The sequence below is a fragment of the Aristolochia californica genome, unplaced genomic scaffold (genome assembly GCF_029961685.1).
Source record: "Aristolochia californica isolate CCGP_79_NKW_82.1479 unplaced genomic scaffold, dmAriCali1.0.hap1 SCAF_12, whole genome shotgun sequence".
In the NCBI taxonomy this organism is placed as follows: Eukaryota; Viridiplantae; Streptophyta; class Magnoliopsida; order Piperales; family Aristolochiaceae; genus Aristolochia; species Aristolochia californica.
Genome location: NW_027181793.1, coordinates 25,240,598 through 25,257,825, shown reverse-complemented (window position 1 = coordinate 25,257,825; position 17,228 = coordinate 25,240,598). Strand labels below are relative to the sequence as shown.

Here is a 17,228-nt window from a genome sequence, read left to right as displayed (position 1 = left end):
ATATCACTAATGTTATTTTATTTTTTATTTTTTATTTTTCTCATGTATTCAAACAAAAGAGACTATATTTAATAAGTTTAAAGTATTATAGATTCATATTTATAAACATATGATCAAGCTGTTAGCCTGAATCAGAGCAGGTGTCTTAAAGAGAATGAAGTGAAACAGACCCTTGTTTTCCATCAAGCTGCTTGTTTCTTAAATCTTGCTGGAGAGAGCAAATTTTTGAGGATAATGTCACCCACTAACTACCAAAACCATGAAAGGTCGTGTATACAAAGCACTAGCTGATGCTTCTGAGGTCATGAGAGGAGATCCTAGTTTACCAAATCTATCACGGCTTCATGAACTAATGCCTCTACAACATGCTTCTCCACTTCACCTGCAATTTGTTCTGTTTCTTCCTGGTACAATCCATTCAACCAACCCATATCCCAAACGCCATTGACCGCCATATTACTGCACATGAGATCTCTCTCCAGCATCAGATGGAGATTCTCTTTTCGAAAACTATCGTCAGTAATCTTATTGTAATTTCTCACATATTCCATCTCATCAATCAATTCCTCCACGAAATTATCAAAAGTTAATCTTGCTTGACGCTGCAGGTGGGTCTTAATTGGATGGCTAGCAGCAACCATTTGGAGGACTTTACGTCCCATGAGCTCGTCTGCACAGTCTAACAAGAGTCTTGTGTTGATCTTTCCTAGTTCATCCACCTTGCTAGTTTGGTATACCAAAGGTTGGTCATGGTGAAAATGGAAAAGCTCTTCAGCACAGCTGATGAATGATGGGCTGCTCAAAAGCAGAAACTTTAAATCATCCTTGGAGGAATTGCTGATTGGAATTCTGTCCGCAAGGAGTTGCTCGGAGTCTTCAGTTGACTTATAACCTTCTATGAGATCAGCCTCTGGCAGGTCTTGAGAAAGGGGTTTAAGTTCACATTCGTTGTGATCTGAACTCAGAAAAAAGATGGTTGAGTCCCAGTTCAGTATGGTAGATTTCTTAAAAACTAATGCATTACTAACATTTTCCAAGTGATTCACAGACGGCAATATAAACATGCAAAGAACATTCCCATTCCTACAAAAAGATAGAATACTTATTCTTTATATCCAGGACTTGATAAAGTTAGAAGGTAAACCCATTACAGTCAAAACAACAATACCAACAAACAGATAAGTAGATCCAGACCTATGCAAATAAAATGATCAAACGAATAAATTAAATTTAAATGTCTCCTACCTTGATATGCAAGTGGAGATCATAAACTAATGAATTAAGAAACTTTAACACTTCTGACTTCATATGTAAATCATTATATTTACTACTACTTGACAATGCCATGAGCATACTAAGCTTGCAATACTGATAAATGTAATGTAAGCAGAAATTTGTACGATTATATTTGGAAAAGACAGGACAAGCAAGATGTCTTCCTGGATATCTTGTTAATTTGTTCAAGAAATGAAAAGTTACATTCTTTGTATACAAGAAACATAGATATATGGATATCCAGGAAGGGTAAGAAGCCACTTTTTGCATCATGAAAACATGAATTATTGTCATCAAATTGAAGTAAAGCAATTAGGTACCTTTGACTGGCATTTCAATATCCTCCTGCCTTGTCTCCATGTTGGCTTCATCAGTAGGCAATGTGCTAGAGGATGCGAAAAGATTGGTAGCTGGATTATGGGAATTAGTGTTGTTGTCATCGACTTGGCTCTGTTTGTTCTCTATCTGCAAAAGATGAACAAATAGTAATTTTTCTTAGGTGAACCATTTAACATTTTCATTTGGCAGAAGATGGAGTATGACTTCAGGAACAGTGAATCCCATTTAAACTGAGAAACTTGTCAGGCTATCTAATCAATAAGACAAAATAGACAACAGGTTTCTCCTCTGTGAGTAGCCTTGTCTTTTCCTTTTAACATTTTTGGTCAACAAAGAGTATCATTAGGTTTAAAAATGCTGATAAAAGATATGAAAAAAGGTTTCTTACAAATAAATTATCATAAAAAAGGCATCCAAGACAAAGGAAAAACATATTATTTTTGCACATACTCGCAATAAAAAAGTATGGGAGAACTTACATCCAACTCCACTGCAGTGGATTTCTTCACCACCTTTGGCCTTTTTGTTTTTGTTTTCCTAGCCTGCTCAGTGGAAATCTGTACAGGTTTGGTTGAACGTTTCAATTTATGATGCTCCAATGTGCTTCGTTGAGGAGTGGCTAAGTTTTTCCGATGAACAGGAGAAACTTCAAGCTTCTTTGACTTGGAGGGGATTGTCTTTCCATGAGATTTTAAAGTTTGTGGGTGTTCAGTATTCTCTTGTTGGGATGAGTTTCTTGCATCAGCTACACCCTTAGGCATCTTTTCAGCCTTTTTCGGAATTTTATTTGCTTCCTTTGTAAGCGGTCTGGAACTACAAGAAACAGGAGCTCTGCCAGCACGAGAAGAATTTTCATCATTTTGCTTAATCTCTCTATCCTTCTTTGCAACTTCTGTGAGTAAAGGTTTGGAGTCAGAAGCTCTATCTTGTTTAACCAGCTCCTCTGTTTGAATTTCATCTTTCCCATTGCCAGAAGAATGCAAGGGCTTTATGATCACAATAGGTGGTTTTTCGGTATTCAATTTCTCAGTCCTTGCACCCAGAAAATCTGTATGAAATTTAAGATCACCACTATGATTACTCTTCAAAAGTCCCTTCAACTGCATACTATCAAGTATTTCTTTCAATGCCTTTCTCCCTGGATCCCCATTATTATCAACCATTTGTGGCCTCTTCACCTTAGGCATCTCAATATTAATAACAGGAGTCCACTGAGAACTTTTCTTGGTCTTGCATTCCTTTTTCTTGGTTTCTGCTGTTTCTGATGGGAGCGGCGTTTCAAGTCCCATGAGTTTAGCAATCAAATTGAGCGACTTAGCCTTCTTTGGCTCATTCAGCACATTTAGATCACTTGAATTCTTGCACCCACCATCTGAAGGAGCAGAAAATGATATACTCGAACTTGATGAACAGACATCTGGAAGACAACTGGATTGTTTCTGAGCTGAAAATGGCTTCCCCTCATCAGAAGGGGCTGACAGAGCTGATATCAAACTCTGCTTGGAAAGGCTGTCCCTGATCACATTCTTGAGCTCCTCCCCACGGCTTCCTGAAAACCCATCAACTGAAATACGTGGTTTATCAGACCTTTGCCTGTAACTATAATTTCTAAATCTGTCCAAACCCAGCTTTTGAGCATTAAAATCTTTTTCTCTCAATGAACTTTCTTCAGTGACCAGCAAGTTTTGCCTGGAAAGACTCTCTCTTATCACATTTTTTAGGTCCTGAACGGAGTTTTTGGACCCATCCACTGAAAGCCTAGGATTCTCCATTTTCTTCCCATACCTACCATATCTACTGGAACCTATACTTTCAACATTGGTATCTTTTCCAGCATTTCCCTCAAACTTGTGTCTGGATTTTTTCTTCAAACCAGCCATGAAATTCGAAGCTTGTTGCAACTTCCCTAGCATGATTAGTGATTCCTGAAGATCCAAAGCACCTTTTAGCAAATCCCTTGCAATGCTCTGAGACTGCCCAACTGAATCCTTGCCCTTTGACCATGATTCCATCATTTCCTTGAGCTTCTCAACCTCCTTAGAAACTTGTGAGAGCTCAAAACTACACGAGTCCTGTGATTCACTGATTCCTGTGACCAACGTAGTCTTCATTTTGTGCTCCCAAATGGAATCCTCCCTCCGATCTTCTAGAATTATTCTCTTTTCTACGATAGGTTCCGTCGTAGGAGAAGACGCTTTGGATCTTCTTCTTGTCTCATAATGATCGATATAGTTTGAATTTTCTGAAGGGACATGAACACTCGTTTTCTGCGATCTGTAAACAACTGGGTTTTTGTTGTCTTGAGGCATATTCTGTAAGAGAAGAGACATTGACAAGGTCAGCTGAAACAGAAAGTATCAAACTTGATGGAACCCAGAATGGATTAACGTATTATGAAAAACTAAATAGCACCGAACATCAAAGACGAAGAGAAAAGAAACATGAAGACCGACAAATAAGAATTTATAGATACATTTTTTATTTAAAATTTTCTCACAGATGGAACAACGGGTGAGATTACATTTTGTTTAATGTCGCTATTCCAGCCAAAAACTCTAATTTTTTCAAGTGCCGCACTCATTCAGAGGAAGAAGGAAAACGAACCTGCAAATTTGCAGTAAAACTTTCGAACTTCAGGAGCTGCCTCAACTGCAACGTCTTCAGTAGAACCCGCCTATCTACTCCTTCTCATCGTAAGCTCGCAATCTTGAAGATGCAGATCCGCAGATTGGTACAAGGCACAATGAATTTCTACCCATTTCCATCCCATAGCAATAAGAGAAAAGCTTGGAAGGTACCAAGCAAGGAAGTAAGCAATAAGGAAGGAGAGAAGTTGAAAAAGTACAATGATGCGCTGGTCAGAGACTCCCATTTACAATTTACTGAACTGAACTAAAAGTTTTGATTTTCTTGTGAGCATTTGGTGGTTACCATTTCTTTTTCTTGAAAAGATTATTTGTCCAAAGAGAAAAAAGAAGATGTAAATGAAGTCGCAGACTCGCTGTAAAAGCCGTTCTTTCTTTTAATGGAAAAAGCATCAACATCACGTTTTCTCTTTCCTCTGGCATTTCCAGAATCCAGAGACTGCAAACCTGCCGAAGCAACCACTGATTTAAGTTTTATCTATACTATATTCTATTGCCAGAATTGGATTAGTTAAATCCATTAAAAAAAAAATTTCTTTGTTCGGACTTCTTATCTGATGTTCAGAGATGATGAAAGACGATTGACGGAGAACAGCAACAAATATAAAACATGTATCAGTTCTGCAAAAACCAAATCGATCCAGAATTAGTCGGTGGATAAATTAATATTCTACTAAATTTTTAACACAAACTCATACGCATTATGCGATACTCAGATAACAAAAAAAAATCATATTCATACAGAAAAAAAATGAATATTTCATTAATCATATGAAACTATAATAAAAGCAGAGATCATCTTGAATCTCTCGTCGGAAGGGAATTGTATTATCCATTGAAGAAAAAAGTATAAATGAGGAAGAGAGATCCTGGATGACTCGTAACTGGAAGCAGGGTTTATGAATTGACTCACTTTATCGTCAAGTTATGATTACCCTAGCAGCAAAGCAATATAAGCGTCGTTGTTAAACTATAAATGTTAGGAGCTTCCCAGCTGTGCATGAAGAGAAGATGCAGAGAAAAATAAAATCTTGTCAGAGAAGAGGATTTAATACACCATTACTCAATCACGTGTCGTTTGACTACCAAGAAAAGCATCGGTCGGAAACGGGTAATACATTGCTGACTCTGCTCGACCTAACGCGGGTCCCTGGACTCATCCACCCCCCGCTTTCCTTGTGACTCTCTCATTAAACGCCGGAACATATTCATTGATGCGATCCAGCTCATCTTTTGTAACCACGGGTGGCTCATAAAGGACCGTTTGGTAATTTAAACATGTTTGAACTTTTGACACGTGTCGATGTACCGATACCAGGTCACGGATTACATGCAGCTGCAGCTGGCGACAAAAGTGCACGGCGGAAAGGCGTTGTTGGAGTGAGATCCACGTCATTGGCCAGGTTTTAGAATCAATTGAATTTGTATGGAGCGATCTCGAGAGTCGTAACCCGTACGTGAGTTGTGGGACTCGGCCGGCACATAAAAAACTCCGAGTCCCACCCCTTAACTCGGTTCGTCCGGTTTCATACCCGATTTGGGTATGGAAACCGTATTGGTTACATTGTAGCAATGAAGCCACCTCACAACTACACAGCCTCTTACTTATCTACGGTTAAAAAATATAAAAATTATATTTTTATTTTATTTTCTCTCAATGATTTTACTGCTAAACAATAGAAAATATTTTTTTTTTTTCGTGGATTTCAAACAGACAATATTCAAGTTACAATTAAACACAACAACGTAGTTTAAAAATAAATCTAAATTAACGCAAATATTAACGTGAATGATCAGCTTGAAGTTGACCGAGGTTAATTTTTTTTATGTTTATTTTTATTGGAGAAAGAATGATAATATTTTTTTAGTAAATAAATTTCAAAAGGAGTATGAAATTCATTGAATATAAGTTAGGTGTACCTAATTTTTAATCTAACAATTAAATTTATTAAATTTCAAGCCAATTTTTTCAAACATGGACCACACTAAAGATTTGAATTAGGTTCAAATAGACCAATCCTTCGTCTAAGTAAGAAAAATGGAATTTACCAATCATTTTTTGACTGTTACAAAAATATTATAATAGATATTTTCATAATAAAGAAGTTGAAGAGCGTGTCTATATATATATATAAATAAAAATATTTTATAATAATTTAATGACATCCTTCTAATAATTATATATCTGAAACAGCGTGCAACTGGGTCGAGGCTCTCCGTGCTGGTGACTGGTGAGCTATGAATGTGGGTCCAGATCAACAGGTAGATTTGGCCGACACGCCAATATGCATCCGTACGGTAAGTTGACTGGCTACCCCCAAACGCCGGTTGCCCACCGTTGGGGATTCGAAATATAAATGCGGACAGCCGCTAACACATAAGACCTTTCAAAACTCACGGCAGATATCTTGTCTCCTTTTCAAACTCCAAATCCGCTCCGCCGTTCGATCAGATGTAATCAGCTTTGACATTAAAGCGTAGGGTTTGAACTAGCCGAGTCCGCCTCTTTTGGTTCAAAAATCTATCGGTTATTTTGAAACGTCCTTCACTCTGTAGTATGTTGACTGTGCATCTCTCCCTCTCTCGCTGTGTCTATTCGAGCGGTCGCAGATCGGAGGAGATTCAGCGGACGGGACCTCAGATCATGTGAAATTTTTTCGATCCTGGTGCCGATGAAGCCTTCCTAATCTGTATTAACAGGTATCGTTAATTTCATTTTTGGAGGAGTGGGTGGAAATTGATCGACTGGAACTTGGCTCCGTCGAGGAAAAGGGCTCAATGAGGTTCAAGCGTTTGTCTGTTTGGAAACGACTGAGGCGTTTTTTTTTTTTTTTTTAATTTCATGGCTTCCTCTTAATCTTGTAGAACCGATGAGTTTAAATAAAAATGTCTTTGGAATCCATTTGTAGCTGCACAGATTGTACATAGCCAGTCTGAAGCATTGATTATTTTGTTTTATTTTTTCTCTGAAACTGGCAATTCAATCATTTGCTTTCTTGTCGTGAAAATGACGAGATTCTTTCGGTTAATTTCTGTTTTGATTGTTTCAGCTATATTCCGTATTATTAGATCTTATGCCCAAATATTCTTTTGATCATCTTCGAAGTGGTGGGTGTTATTATCCTACCGGAAGCGGAGTTTACTTGTGTAGAACACTGAATGGAACTTTAACTTTAACTTGTACCAGCCGTTGGGTTTTCTTGTTTTCCAGAAACTGCAAGCTTTACGGTTCAGACAATATTTGTTTTAGAATTTTAAATGCCTAGAGTCATATATTACTCTGTGAAGTTAAAATTTCAGTTGAATATGTTATACTACCTTGATTGCATACCTCAAAATTGGAACTCTCGTGTAATGTGAAAGAGAGCGTTCTTTTATTTCACATTGGCTTGTTAATAGGAACCTTCAACTCATTTAAAAAAAAAAAAAATAGGAACTTTCAACACTAGATGCCGGATACTTTATTTCTGGAAGATTTCATTGCCAACTCTTTGAAAATATGATTTTAGCCTTTGATGTGGAAGTTCCACCCTTTAATGGAATCTGAACATCTTTCTACTTATATATTTTGTTTTGAGTTGGTAAATAAAACTCTTGGAAGATAATCTTGTTCTCGTTGGAGTTGAGAGGCGTGGCTTCTGTCCTTTATCGGATTGCTTGAATCTCTCGGTTTCCTTGATAAACTTTGGGGAGATTCACCACCTCTCTTTGGGCTGCATTTTGGTGTTTATTGTAGTTTTCAGCATATTCTTTTCTCCCTAATAGAGCATTATTTCTGCTTATGTGACTGAGGTGTTCCTTCTTTCATGTGCCAATGTCATTTTGTCAACTATCCCTTCTCAGTTTAAACCTGGTGTAACCATATAGGGAAGTTTGACGATGATTTGGAGGGCATATCCTGGAGATTGCTACAGAACTGGGTTTTGTTTATGTTACTACTCTTTCCAAGCAAGGAACGATGGCCAGTGACAAGTCAAGAAACTCCAAGAGAGGTGAAATTGTTGTTGCTGATCCCATTGATGGCAGCAATGGTGGTTTGCCGAAACCACGACCATTGCATGGGTACTGTTCTATAAGATGTTCTTGTGCATGGTTCTTTTTTATTTTGGTATGCATTGATATTACAGTTTAGGAAGATTGTATCTGTCCCTCTCATCTGATTGTAATTAGTGGATGGTATGCGTATTTTCTTCTGTTTAGAGAAGGATTATTTATTTATTTTGAATAGAGGACAGTCAATCGTTCCTTTCTCTTTTCCTCTTAAAGCTTAGCTATTTTGAGGATATAGCAATGTTGATGTCCACCAGTTCACCAGAGAGAGGGCTCACCTTCTTATCTTGATGTTACTTGTAGGAGGACAAGTGGCCCCACTAGGAGATCCACAAAGGGCCAGTGGACGCCTGAAGAGGTAATAATATTGCACAAATCAGTACTATGGGAGTAAGATAAATGTCATGATAGATGAAATCTTCCATTCATGTGGGAGTTAAAAAACATTCAAAATTTATTGAAAGAATTGATACAAGTTCACTTTTTTTAGTTATGTTGCTTTCATTTATTTGTAGACTTTCAGAATATTTTGCAATTATAAGCTTGAACTGTTGTAACATGTATCTGTCTTCTCTTTAGAGATTTGCTATAAACTGGCTTTCTAGTTATTTTTCACATGTTTATGAGTTGGAGTATTGGTACTCTTTGCAGGATTCTCTATTGTGCAAAGCTGTGCAGCGTTATAAGGGACGAAATTGGAAGAAAATAGGTGTACTTTTGGTTATATTTTTTTTCTTGTACAATCTGTATTTAGATAAAACTTACTTCATGATCCTACTTCATATGTCATCCTTTTTGTCCCTCGTGCTTATTTCTGGCTATTTTTCTCATTTCCCCCCATAAATTTGACCTGTTTCTTGATCTTTTTTTTCTTATTCATTTTCTGAATTGTTGTCTATAACCAAGTCCTAGAGCCAACCATGAGAATTCTAATCTTATATACCTTTTGCCGATATTTCGCAGCTGAATGCTTTACAGACAGGACTGATGTTCAGTGCCTGCACCGATGGCAAAAGGTTCTGAATCCTGAACTTGTGAAGGGGCCATGGTCAAAAGAGGTAAATCTTATCGAGTAAACAACTGGTATCTTCGCAAAATCCTACTCAGGGGTGGACATATTGGTTTTTTTTTTGTGATGTTACACATCTAAAACATCTTGGATTTGGAGGGTAATGTTACATTACACCTTCAAGGTGAATCATGAATTACAGCTCGTACAAGGGATTTAACGTAACATATAATGTCTGTATGATTCATATTATGGGCAGTTCAACACAGATGCCTGAAACGATGTGCCCACCTCTGATCCTACAACATTTCTTTTCTTTTTTTCCCCTTCCTTGGGAATAAATCTTGTATGTTCTTGCTATTAACTTTCAGGAAGATGAGATAATAATTGAACTGGTGAATAAATATGGAGCTAAAAAATGGTCAACAATAGCCCAAGCATTGCCTGGTCGCATAGGGAAGCAGTGCCGAGAAAGGTATACAAACACTCTAGGCTTATGATTGCACAGTACGGAGTTTCATAACAGCTTTTGTTGGCTTCATAAGCTATGCTAGTTCTTTCCTCTTTATCTTTATTTCGAAACCCTTATTTTTCTGTGTTGATCTTGGATCTAATTTAAAATTTTAGAAGCCTTTCTTTGCTTGCAGTGAAATTAGCCAGTGTCTAAGTCTCAATAGTTAGTACTAGTAGAAAAACTTTCAAGTTCCCTTTTTTGAAAAATTGTTATTGCCCTTCTATTTTGCTACAAAATTTCTTCAAACAAAGAAATTCTGGTCTTAATCAGCTTTTGAAGTAATTTTGGAGATGTTTCTGCCTTGAACAATGCTTGAAAAAGGAATTTTTAACTGTCATAAGCCATTGATTTTCTTTCCTCTCCACAAAAAATTGCTTCAAATAGTTTTCTTGGGTGTGATGGTTGCCAATGATTTATAAACGTGAAAACAACCTTAAGGATAATAATCTGTTGGTGTTTATTCTGGTGGTGCTGTCCTAATTAACTTGGTTGAACTACTTGGATCTTCAGCTCAAGACTGAATGTCGTGTGCCTCTAGTAAGTAATTGGAAAGATTTGGGATTTGTTTCTTTTTCAGAAGACATCAATGGGATTATTTAGCTTACATATTAATTGTTGGACCTAGTGGTTTAACATTCCATGATTCGTCTACTAGTCTTCCACAGAAATATCAACTCAATTGTAGCTGTCCACATTGGGTCCTGATTTCAATATTGCTTTAAATGTTCTTTTTTGGTGTTAGTGTAGTCTTCTGGATTGAGGTACTAGTCTAGTTTTCCTTTGAACCTCAGGAATTTCTTAATTTTAACTTTATAATGAGTTTATAAAAAGACTACTAGTAATCATAAAACTTTCAGGTGGCATAACCATCTTAACCCTGCCATAAACAAAGAAGCATGGACGCAAGAGGAGGAGCTAGCATTGATTCAGGCTCATCAAATTTATGGGAACAAGTGGGCAGAGTTGACGAAATTCCTCCATGGAAGGTAATTGTAATTACAGGAGAAAAGATCTAGGCTGTCAAACTAGTGTAACCTAAACTTTGGAGCTTTTCTTCTTACCATCTATTTTACTCATTATTTGCTTCTTTGACAATGCAATTATTGTAATGCTGGTGTTCACTATGCTCATCAGGACAGACAATGCAATAAAGAATCACTGGAACAGCTCCGTGAAAAAGAAGTTGGATTCATACTTGGCATCTGGTCTGCTTGCGCAGTTTCAAGGTCTCCCTCTTCGTCAGGAGAATTCAAAACAATGTGCTTCCTCCTCTACTTCAGTAAAACAGCGAGGCTGTGAAGAAGATAGTGTCAAAGGGGGAGTAGAACATGAAGAAATATCTGAATGTAGTCAAGGTTCCTCTGCTATTGTTGTTTATCAGCCTGAGGAGTTCGAGCTGAGAGATGAGCCTGCTCAAAACTCCCTTTCATCTGGTGAAGGTTCTGAGGAACATGCCGTCGAGAAGGAAAAGATTCGTTGTGTCTCAGGTTTTCCTTGTGGTATGGCCTACTCTTTGAAAGCTGCTGACCAGAATAATAGATTGTGCGAGGCTGGAATACCTGGAAGTGAGATTTGCCAGTTGCACTCAGACGACCATCATGATATCCATGCCCCTACTTCATTGGGGAGTATCATTATAGCTTCTAATAAACCAGTGGATGATGCCTTCATATCTGACGACAATGGTATGAATCAACTTTCAGAGACTGGGATTTGCAGTGGATTTTCTGCGGAAGATCCTTTGGAGGGATCAAATATTGTCAACTTGAGGGATAGCTGTGTTGGTCAACTTCTTTGTGAATCTGAAATCCAGGGTTCAGATTTGGTGGCTCATAACCTTGATTCATGTTCTCAACTGTATTACGACCAGAGATCATCTGAGATATTAGATGCTTCCAGCTGCCAAAATATCTATACTGTTATTTCTCCTTCTCTAATTTGTCCTGATGGAAGGCTCATCCTCAGGAGCGAGGACACAGGAGTCAGAGACATATCAAGTGGATTGCAAGATTTGGAGCTCATTTCATGCCCATCTGATACCTTTCTTTATCCAGAGAGTTCTATTTCTTCGCCTTGTGGTAGTGATAAGGCCAAAACTTACATATCCACGGAACCAGCTCAGGAAATTGAATCACCAAAACAGTTGCCAGTGTATGTTTTTGGTTCTGCAGCCATCAATACTGGTGGGACTGTTGCTTGTATGGATGGAAACATAACTCCCAAGAAGCACCAGTGTCAGGCATCTGGAGGTTTATTTTATGAGCCTCCACGTTTTCCATGCCTGGATATTCCCTTTGTCAGCTGTGACCTGGTGCAATCAGGTAGTGAGGCTTATAGTCCACTAGGGATTCGACAACTGATGATGTCCTCAATGAACTGCTCATCTCCATATAGATTATGGGAATCACCTTCTTATGATAAGAGTCCTGAAGCAATTCTAAAGAGTGCTGCTAAGAGCTTTATGTGCACTCCTTCTATTCTAAGGAAACGGCACCGTGATCTCTTGTCACCTTTGCAAGAAAAAAAGAGTGATAAAAAATTTGGAAGGGAATCCTCCCGTTTGGATGTTGTATTTGATGAAGTTGGAAGCTGTAAAGCGTCCTTCTCTACAATTGAGACAGCTGTCTTTTCTTCCTCTTGCCTGAAACAGAAACCTCCAGCTTCTCCGAGAGAAAAGGAAAATCAAGTAGACTCTTATGAGGGTAAAATGATGATTCCAAATTTCACGTCATTTGAAAAATGTTTTGATGAAAATAATTCCCAGAACAAGGCCAACATCAACGCTAACAAAGAAGTGAGTCTATTATGTTTCAGTTTTGTAGTACAAGTAGGCTTTATGGTTTGAAACTGGACCCTCTAATGGCCATGGGGATGTTGTTGCTCTGCTTTATTTTTTATTTACTTTTGTAATATTTTTTATTTTCTTTATTCTTTGAATTAGGTTACTATTTCATAAATGCAATTCACCCAGGCACACACTATAAGTTGAGTGTTTTTAATGCCTACGTTATAGTTGCTGGCATTTTCATTGTGCTTGAATGTAATAGAAAAACACTTGTCTCAGGTGGAGCAGACCACAGGTGTGCTTGTTGAGTACAACCGGAATGACACAACAATAATCGCCTCTGCTCAAGATGTTGGTGCTTGGACTCCCAAAGCTAAAATTTCTGAAATGTCAGAGGTCACATCGAACCCCAGAGAACCTTCTACAGATCTGTGTTTCTCTAGCGTATTCTCACCTAATAGTGGTGAAAGGAAGCGCAACCACCATTTGCTGGTTCCACACCCCTTGCATATTAAAGTTGAGAAGGATGGGTTGACCAATGATACTGCTGGCATTGAAAATATTAGCATGTAAGATTTGTGGTTAGCCTGTAGTATGCCCTCTATTATTCTCTCTTGCAGTTAAATACAGTCATTCATTAGCAATATTATGATATATTATACAAATTTTTAAACAAAAATAGTATGATATATTATACTCCATCTGAATGAATTATGATGTATGATAACACAAACATGATATTGGGGTTAGACATTTCAAATTCCACCTAAATATTATGCAACAATGATGTTATGATTGCAAGATAAGATAGTAAGTAGAGCTTATAGGCCACTAAATGGTTGTACTAATTTTTTTTTACTATGTCTTAGAAAATATTTTTCAGTTTTTTTAACAACTTTTATCAGGTAGGCTAACATTTTGTTGTGGTGGCTAATCACTCGCCATGTATGGCAATTTGTCTTCTTTTATACATTAAAGCATATTATAACCATTGTTTTTTTCTGATTTTAATTTTTTGTCACAGATTTGGTGACACACCTGGCATCAAAAGAGGTATTGAATCTCCTTCAGCGTGGAAGTCACCTTGGTTTATGAGTCCCTTTATTCCGGGACAAAGGTTTGATACAGATATTGGCTTTGAGGTATGCAAATTTCTAAAATATTTCTTACTTTTTTATGAATTTGTTTTGTGCTTATCTTGATTTGTTCTTCATAGTTTTCTACTAGCTAATTTTCTTTTTTATTTCTATGTACACATGGTAACAATCTCCTGATTTACTATTATGATAAGAAAATCGTTTTCTTTTTGTGCTTTTGTTGTTCACATGTTGCATTTATGTTATAAGAGTTGTGCAACTGAACTGATTGAAGTTGCCAAAGGACTCCTTTGATGGTAGGTATGTCAGTAGGTGGATTTTGTCCAAGCAAAAAGGTTGTTTTTAGTTATTGACATTTGACCTTCTCCATTCCTGAAATTATTGTTATAGTACTTTTAAGGTTAGCTTACATTCAGGATGTCAAGCTCCCCTTGTTGTCATTGGTCTCATTGTATGTTTGGACTAGTTTTCGTAAAACATTTCTTGTCTATTCAAGATGGATTTCTTACTGGCTGCTCTTGTGAATTCGGATTTTTCATCTTTGTAGTACAGAAGTATTTTACCCATGATATTTTTTCTCTGTTTGTAAATGTGTTGCAGGATTTGGGTTTTTTCATGAGTCCAGGAGATGGAAGCTTTGATGCAATTGGGCTGATGAAACAGTTGAGTGAGCATACTGCAACTGCATTTGCTGAGGCACAAGAGGTTTTATCTAGTGGAACTCGTGCTGATGCATCTACTTCCCTTGTAAATGAAAAACTTCCTGGCGACCAAATTTCTTCAGACGAGAACCCCAATGATGGGATGAAAAATGTGATTTTCTGAAGCCTGATGTCCTTGTGCTACCTTATGTGAATTTTTTTACTTTCCTGTTTTAGATGAAGTGTAGACTAGGAAAGCTTGGGGTAGTGCACAGCCAGGGAGCAACACAGGTAAGGGTTTTGTGGGTCCACTGATGTAATTTGAAAGCCTTCTCTTAATTGGGCTCAGAGTGAAGGTTCTCTGGGGTGCTGCTGTACTGTGAGAAAGCACCTCCTGTGTTTTTTTTTTTGTTTTTTTTATTTTAAACTCATATTTAGTCTCAGAAAAATTTAATGCATTTTTTGGTTGATTGTAATCATTATTTTTATGACATTGAATTTTGCCACTGACAAATTTAATCTTCATTTTGAGGCAGCCTCTCCCATCTGAGCGTCGGGTACTTGATTTCAGTGGCTGTGGGACCCCAAGCAAAGCAGTGGAAGGCAGGAAGTTGCATGGTTCAGGAACCGAGACAAGTCTGTCGAGTCCATCTTCATATCTGCTGAAAGGTTGCAGATAGTAGGCTGAAAGGTTGCGACCTTGTTGGTACCAGTTGGATGAAAAACCTCTACTCTAAAACGCATGCATTCCTGGTGCTTGTTAACTTCTTTCTCTTTCTAAGCTCCAGAACCTGATTTTGGATTGCTGGAAGGTTGCCAGGAGCATGGTGTAAAAAGCAAGCTTTCTCAGCCCTCTTTGCACCTCTTGAGAAGAGTCGTCTATAGAGTAAACAATTCCGAGTTCCTCTTCACTTTCTCTCCTGGCATTATTCTTTCATACAAGATTCAGCTGTCGTAGTGTTGCTGCATTACAACTCAGAATCTTTTCAATAGTATTTCTGCAGAACAGAGAGCTCAGAGTCCCTCGACCTTACTGATTTAGAAGATGCAGCTGCTGTTGCTCTGAATTATAAAAGTGGGGTCCTCCTTTGTCTCCTTTTTCTCTTTTGAGTTGGAACATTTTCAATTGTAAGACAGATGATTAAGCGTTCACCGTGTATGATTACCATTATCATCTATAGTATCAATATATCTGTATTTTATGTGTATGCTTGTCAGTTATTCTCTCTTTAAACGAAGAAATTGAAATTCAACTTGTTTATGTGATGATAAAGGTTGAAATATTTTGCTGCAAAGGGGGAGAAGGAGGGAGAGAGACAGAGAGTTAATGGTGGAATCATTGTTTGTTCACTTCCTGGCAATGCAATCCAAATAAAACCCCAGAGATGGAGTGGGCCTCGTCAAAAAGACGAAAAGGAATCTATGCAAAGATATCGATGTTCCTGATGATGGGACTGCCTACTCTCACTTTCTTTGAAAGAATTCCTTACACACGGACCCTTAATAACTAAGAATTGTTCTGGCGATTCACAGAAACCAAAGCAGATAACTTATAAGTAGTAAAAAAAGGCCAAATTACATAAACGAAACCCCCAGAAAGAAAAGAACAGACAAAGGGATGAGAGGTGCATTTTATTTACAAGACACATATAATATTGACACCACAGAGATTAGAAAGGGCAGTGATTTGAATATTTTTTATTGGATCTCCAGGTCTGCTACTGTGACATCTCTAAAAGATGTGATTGATTCACGTGGATGGATGTACTTGTTAATACCTCCAAATAAGATCCACTATGTCAAAAGTATTTGCTTTGGCTGAAGGGAGAGAAGTATGAGTCTCGAAACTAGGAGTTTTTTCTAGGTCGATATAGATATAGCATGTGATAGTTGGTATCAACGTATGGTTTCTGACATATGAAAATTGCACCAAACAAAGGTAATAGTAAAGTCTTCCAAACTAACACTCATTTAATTTCTTTTAAATCTAGTATCAAGAAGGTGAAGTGCCGATGATCGAGTTTGGGAGGGAGAAAAACAAGAAGTGGCAGGCGTTTAAGAACATAGCCTTGAAACAATTCAAGGGGCAAAAGGATGATGTGCATGACCCCATTACAGTTCTAAAGGCTGATACTCGTAACGATCTTGACGAGAAGTGAATAGAGTTAGAAGAGATATAGACGAGAATGACGATTCTCAATCGAGCCGTTTTGAATGGGGAAATGGTTATTATGCATATGAAGATCAAAGTTCTTGAGCCTAAATAGTATGGGGGTGTACGAGATCCAAAGGCGATCATGGACTTCTTATAGCAAGTTGAACAGTACTTCAAAACTTATAAATCTTACGGATTAGAAAGTAAAAGTTAGTACCACATCTTTGTTTCTCATTGATGATTCTATCTTGTGATGATGAAAGGTTGATGATGCCGAAAATGGTGAAAACTCGATTGACACTTGGGAGTATTTCAAACGTGAATTGAAGTGCCATTTTCTCTTAGAAAATGTTAACTACCTAGCTAGAAAGGAATTAAGTGCATTGAAGCAAAAAAAATGATTTGTGAGTATATTTAATCTTTTACTTATTTAATGTTAAATATTTCTAACATGATTGATGAAAATCAATTATTTTCTTTTTTTGTGGGACTCCGTCCATGGGTTGAATAAGAGTTAATGCATCGGGAGGTGAATATGTTTGCAACAGCTTTAACCACCACAGAGAAGTTGGACAAATTTTGAGAGAAAATCAAATGATAATGCTATCATATCCATGTATAGAAACAAGAATAATGAGAATCATAAAAAGAAGTCTTCTTGGAGACGAACTTTTGAGAAAGATAAATAGAACCATAAAAATGGAGAAAAGTAGAAGAG

General features: G+C 37.5%; 2 protein-coding genes across 4 annotated transcripts; one reads left to right on the top strand and one right to left on the bottom strand.

Annotated features, from left to right (window-relative positions):
- Window positions 1-191: 191 nt before the first annotated feature.
- Window positions 192-5,208, bottom strand: LOC137946310 (uncharacterized). 2 transcript variants are annotated; one of them, XM_068792551.1, is made up of 6 exons: window positions 5,145-5,208; window positions 4,546-4,880; window positions 4,219-4,400; window positions 2,094-3,926; window positions 1,596-1,740; window positions 192-955 (listed from the first exon to the last, which is right to left on the bottom strand). In XM_068792551.1, exons 4-6 carry the CDS (start codon window positions 3,921-3,923, stop codon window positions 318-320), a joined length of 2,613 nt encoding a protein of 870 aa, XP_068648652.1. In that variant the 5' UTR covers window positions 3,924-3,926; window positions 4,219-4,400; window positions 4,546-4,880; window positions 5,145-5,208; the 3' UTR covers window positions 192-317. The 2 variants fall into 2 exon arrangements, with proteins under 2 accessions (XP_068648652.1, XP_068648651.1); XM_068792550.1 differs by having other exon boundaries at window positions 4,219-4,880.
- A 1,450-nt stretch (window positions 5,209-6,658) lies between these two features.
- On the top strand, window positions 6,659-15,562 carry LOC137945678 (transcription factor MYB3R-1-like). Of its 2 annotated transcripts, XM_068791650.1 has the most exons (12): window positions 6,659-6,959; window positions 8,127-8,321; window positions 8,613-8,667; window positions 8,961-9,018; window positions 9,273-9,367; window positions 9,690-9,793; window positions 10,690-10,818; window positions 10,967-12,626; window positions 12,897-13,186; window positions 13,642-13,759; window positions 14,315-14,527; window positions 14,892-15,562. In XM_068791650.1, the coding sequence occupies exons 2-12, from the start codon at window positions 8,218-8,220 to the stop codon at window positions 15,033-15,035; spliced, it is 2,970 nt and encodes a 989-aa protein (XP_068647751.1). In that variant the 5' UTR covers window positions 6,659-6,959; window positions 8,127-8,217; the 3' UTR covers window positions 15,036-15,562. The 2 variants fall into 2 exon arrangements, with proteins under 2 accessions (XP_068647751.1, XP_068647752.1); XM_068791651.1 differs by lacking the exons at window positions 6,659-6,959; window positions 8,127-8,321; window positions 8,613-8,667; ... (1 more) ...; window positions 9,273-9,367; window positions 9,690-9,793 and having other exon boundaries at window positions 10,784-10,818; window positions 10,972-12,626.
- Window positions 15,563-17,228: the final 1,666 nt, after the last annotated feature.

Coding starts and splice junctions, on each gene's coding strand:
- LOC137946310 (XM_068792550.1), bottom strand. CDS start 3,923: ATGCCTCAAGACAACAAAAACCCAGTTGTTTACAGATCGCAGAAAACG. Junction 1,741..2,093: donor CCACTGCAGTGGAGTTGGAT/GTAAGTTCTCCC, acceptor CATCTTTTGCAG/ATAGAGAACAAACAGAGCCA. Junction 956..1,595: donor TATTGAAATGCCAGTCAAAG/GTACCTAATTGC, acceptor TTCTGAGTTCAG/ATCACAACGAATGTGAACTT.
- LOC137945678 (XM_068791650.1), top strand. CDS start 8,218: ATGGCCAGTGACAAGTCAAGAAACTCCAAGAGAGGTGAAATTGTTGTT. Junction 8,322..8,612: donor AAACCACGACCATTGCATGG/GTACTGTTCTAT, acceptor TGTTACTTGTAG/GAGGACAAGTGGCCCCACTA. Junction 10,819..10,966: donor ACGAAATTCCTCCATGGAAG/GTAATTGTAATT, acceptor TATGCTCATCAG/GACAGACAATGCAATAAAGA.